Here is a 1,740-nt window from a genome sequence, read left to right as displayed (position 1 = left end):
TTCCTGTAAGGAGGGAGCTAGCATGTGGAAACAGGAAAAACGTTCCTTCTCAAATGGACATACAGGGCAAATAAGGCACAGTTACCGTGATAGTACCTTTCCAGTTGAGAATCTCAAGAGGAAATAATATTCAAATGGCCATTTTAGCACTTTGCTTAAAAAATACCTTTTGATTCTTTCTCTATCTCTCCTTTTCTCTTCAACCTTTTCATTTTCATGTGCTCCCCATATCCTGCACCTTCATACAGTCAAATCGTCTGACCTGGCCCGGCTGCTGGCTTTACTTAGCCTGCTGAGGGGTCTCATATCAGTGGCAAGTTCAGTAGGTGCTGAAGGCCCTTCCACTTCATCGCTCACCACTTCCTCTTCTGCTTTCTTCACCCCTGGCTCTTCCTGAGGTTCCGGCTGCTCCTCTTCTTCTTCCTCCTCCTCCTCTGCTCTTACCTTCTCCTCTTCCGGCTCCTTCACTTGTGCATACGATGGTAACCTCTCATCAAATGCCCTGGAGAGATCTTCTAATGGTGCCATCCCAATCTTCTCCTCAAACTCATTGAAGGCTGCTGGAAGGGGGCTGGGCTCAACCCCTACCTCCGCGAGAGGGAAATAGTGGGGCACCGGCTTCTCTTCTTCCAGCAGCTTGTAGCCTTTGGTCTTTGGGATTGCGGAGACTGCGATGGCATGGAGGGGCTTCTCTGGGACTTCTCCCAGCGGTTCCTCTGCTGGTCTTCTCAGAGCCTTCCGGATCTTTTTCAGGATCAAGTGACTGATCTCCACCAAGTTGAGGAAGAGGGACACAGAAGCCACCGCTAGCATGAACATAATAAAGATGGTCTTCTCCGTGGGCCTGGAGACGAAACAGTCCACAAGATTGGGACAGGGCCACCGCCCACAGCGGTAAAGTGGAAGAATTCGGAAGCCATACAGGAAGTACTGACCTACTATGAATCCCACCTCGAACAGGGTTTTGAAAATGATATGGAAGATGTAAGTTCTCAGGAGGGTACCTTCCAGGCGAAACTTCTTGGTCCCGTTAGGATTGTTGCCTTTGTTTTGATTTGGAGCCAGGGGCAGCTTCTCTTCATCCACCTCAGCTTGCTGACGCCTCTCAGCTTCCTCCTTCTCTCTCCTCTTCTCCTCCATGCGGACATGGTGCACCGCATGCCCAAAGTACATTAGCGAAGGTGTGGATACAAAAATGATCTGCAGAACCCAGAGCCGGATGTGGGAGATGGGGAAGGCTTCATCATAGCAGACGTTCTCGCAACCAGGTTGCTGGGTGTTGCACACGAAGTCTGACTGTTCGTCTCCCCACACTAGCTCGGCGGCTGTTCCCAGGATCAGGATGCGGAAAATGAAGAGCACTGTGAGCCAAACTCTCCCGATGACAGTGGATTGCTCGTTCACCTGCTCTAAAATGTTCCCCAAGAAACTCCAGTCACCCATTTCTTACTGTCTAAGGAAAGAAAAAAGAAAGAGAATGACCACAAATTATGCTAAATTTTAGATTTCAAGTTTTCCCACTGATGCCTTTTGTTGCTTTCAACCAGTAACTATTTCCCTAATGCGCTTTGAGAAAAGAAAGAAGGTTGCTTGCTTGCTTATTTGCCTAATCACAATGATTCATTTAGAAGGAGAAGAGCTAGGAAGCCAGAGCAAACTGCTTGCTAAATTCGTTCTTCCCTGGCTCTAAATGGGCAATTACTTTTCAGCCGGGGAGTACATTTATCTCCTTTTCCAAGT

At 48.3% G+C, this 1,740-nt stretch overlaps 1 protein-coding gene across 1 annotated transcript; it reads right to left on the bottom strand.

Annotated features, from left to right (window-relative positions):
• Positions 1-238: 238 nt before the first annotated feature.
• Positions 239-1,443, bottom strand: GJA8 (gap junction protein alpha 8). Its single transcript, XM_030471722.1, has one exon. It carries the CDS (start codon positions 1,441-1,443, stop codon positions 241-243), a length of 1,203 nt encoding a protein of 400 aa, XP_030327582.1. The 3' UTR covers positions 239-240.
• Between the last annotated feature and the right edge of the window lie 297 nt (positions 1,444-1,740).

This window comes from Strigops habroptila, chromosome 2 (assembly GCF_004027225.2).
Source record: "Strigops habroptila isolate Jane chromosome 2, bStrHab1.2.pri, whole genome shotgun sequence".
Taxonomy (NCBI): Eukaryota; Metazoa; Chordata; class Aves; order Psittaciformes; family Psittacidae; genus Strigops; species Strigops habroptila.
The sequence above is the reverse complement of the archived record's forward strand: the minus strand, read 5'-3'. Positions and strand labels throughout refer to the sequence as shown.